Below are 2,442 nucleotides of genomic sequence, written 5' to 3' on the forward strand. Positions count from 1 at the left end.
TCAACTTTTCAATACCAGAACTGAAAAATTCAGGGTTTTGTGAAATAAAGTAGGAAAATCCGTCTTTTAACCTCAGAATTATTTTCAAAAATACTTATGCTCTAGTCGTAATATAGATGTATACTTTTGTAATATCATAATATTGAATGCTATGGTTAGGTACAAGATGATTAAAAATATCGCAATATTGAAGTTCCACAATAGTCATAACAGCTGGTCCACTCTTGTTATGTATTCATCAGAACAACTATATCAGATAAGATGACAAATAGAATGTAGTCAGTCCTTCAAAAATAATTTGATGACTATGAAATAATTTTGAAAGTGTCATCACTCTCAATCAAATATAAACTTGAAAGACTAAATAATAAGATTAAAAAGTTATTTTAAAAAGAAAACAGATAATAATTAAAATATAGCAATAATGTACTCACCGGTAGAATACAAGAGAGGTGGTGAAGGTGAAACCAGCGGTGGTGTAGGCGACAGGAAGGATGGAGAAGACACCTCATCGAGGTAAATTTCATTAGGAATAATGTTCTTATTAAATCTGACAACAAACAGATTAATCAGCTCAATTAATTTTGATTAATTTGAACATTTCACAATCATGGCATATTAAATCTATTCTAAAATAGTCGAATAAACCTAATTTTTTTTAATAAAAGAAAGATGGCTCAGGCACAATAAAATTAGCTCAAATAGAAAATGAACTATTTATTAAGAACCAACGTTTCATCGTCCCATGCTGCAGGGCTTAAAAAAAAATACAAACAACTAAAATTAAATAACAGAGTAAGAGAATAAGATAACATGAAATAAAAATAAAAAATGGTGAGGTTAAAAATTATACAAAATATGTAAAAATTTATTAAAAATTAACAAAGTAAATAAAAAAAAAAATAAGATGTACAGTGAAAAGCATAAATAAACAAGACTACAAAAAAGTAGTAGACATATAATGAAAAGGGAAATAATAACAAATAAAAAATAGATAAAAGAGAAATATAAAAAATACAGTATACACTAAAAGAAGAAAAATAACAATAAAAAGAAGGTTAGTGTCATAAATAATAAAGGTAAAGAAGTTATAATTAAAGTTCAATTGAACTTTATTTTATACCTATTTATCTTATTTTCTGTCTTTTAGCATGTACTGTATTTTTTGTTTATTATAATTTTCACAATACATCTTATTTTATTTACTTTCTTAATGTTTGTATGAATTTTTTTTACATATTTTACTTCATTTTACACCCCACCATATTTTATTTTCATTTCATCTTATCTTATTCTCTTACTCTATTACTTAATATTATTTGTTTTTATTTTTTATTTATTTATTTATTTTTTCTAAGCCCTGATGAAGATCTGCTAAGTGGTGTGAAACAGTGGCTCATAATTTTTTTATTTCAGTTATTTGTACCAAACACAGACCATCTTCCTATTATTAATTACACATGATCAATTAACAATCTTCCAATTATTTTTTTATTATTAGCTGTTGATGATATAAACAATTACAGTAGTTTGGGCAGATTGTAACAAAAAAATTGGTTAATTATAACTTATTACTTCACTCATTCACGAAACATCCCATTTGACTTCAAATTTGGATCTATTCTGAACCATCATCATAATTATGGCATTATAATAAACTGAATCCCTAACAAGATCGTTGTTATAAATTTTTAACAAAGAATGTGATAAATAATTGTAATTTTAATGTGAAACCTGGGCAGAATAGCCTGAAGTTTTTTTTTTCTAAACGATTTTGTTCTAAAATTGTATTAAGATTGTCCCTGAGGAGGGCCGAAACATTGGACTTATAAATAGAATAAAAATGTTTTGAGACTAAAATGGATAAACTTATATTTATTTAAACATAATTAATCAGTTTCAAGAAAGTTTAAGATTATAAATAAAATTATAGTTTAGTTATTAATATAATAAAAGCTGTATCTATAGCTAATTCTTACCCAATTCTAGTAACTGGTAAATAAGTAGATTTTATTCTAAAAATACAATACAAAGTATGTTGAAGATCCAAGAATTAAAAAATTTTCAATCATGAATTTAAGAAGTTGTCATAATTTTTATTCTCTAAATAATGAAAACGTGAATAACGAAAACCTAAGCCAGTTTTTAATATGAATGAAATAAGGAAGATGGCAAGATTTTTTTGTGTTCCTAAAAATGAAGGGAACCTTAAAGAGCCATCATTTTGAAAACATAGGCAAGATTAAAAACAAATATAACAGACTTTAACTCAGTCTAAAGATTAAGTTCTTTAAGTGTTTTGGGTTTAGAAGCAGTGGAGTAAACGTATATATAATAAGTAATAGCAACTACTATAAAGGGGATAAACCTTGAGAAAAATCTCTCAATTATATAAAAGTTTTTAGCAATCACAGTGCAATATTTTATTTTAAATCAGTAGTG

General features: G+C 25.4%; 1 protein-coding gene across 1 annotated transcript in view; it reads right to left on the bottom strand.

Annotated features, from left to right (window-relative positions):
- LOC106678039 (probable RNA-binding protein 46) overlaps nt 1–2,442 on the bottom strand; it is a 31,859-nt gene that overhangs the window by 6,910 nt on the left and 22,507 nt on the right. The window contains exon 9 of the mRNA XM_067049589.1: nt 435–550. Within this exon, the coding sequence (XP_066905690.1) occupies nt 435–550 (116 nt within the window). The remainder of the gene's footprint in view (nt 1–434; nt 551–2,442) is intronic.

Source organism: Halyomorpha halys, unplaced genomic scaffold (genome assembly GCF_000696795.3).
Source record: "Halyomorpha halys isolate HHAL.00 unplaced genomic scaffold, Hhal_1.1 Scaffold2.1, whole genome shotgun sequence".
Taxonomy (NCBI): Eukaryota; Metazoa; Arthropoda; class Insecta; order Hemiptera; family Pentatomidae; genus Halyomorpha; species Halyomorpha halys.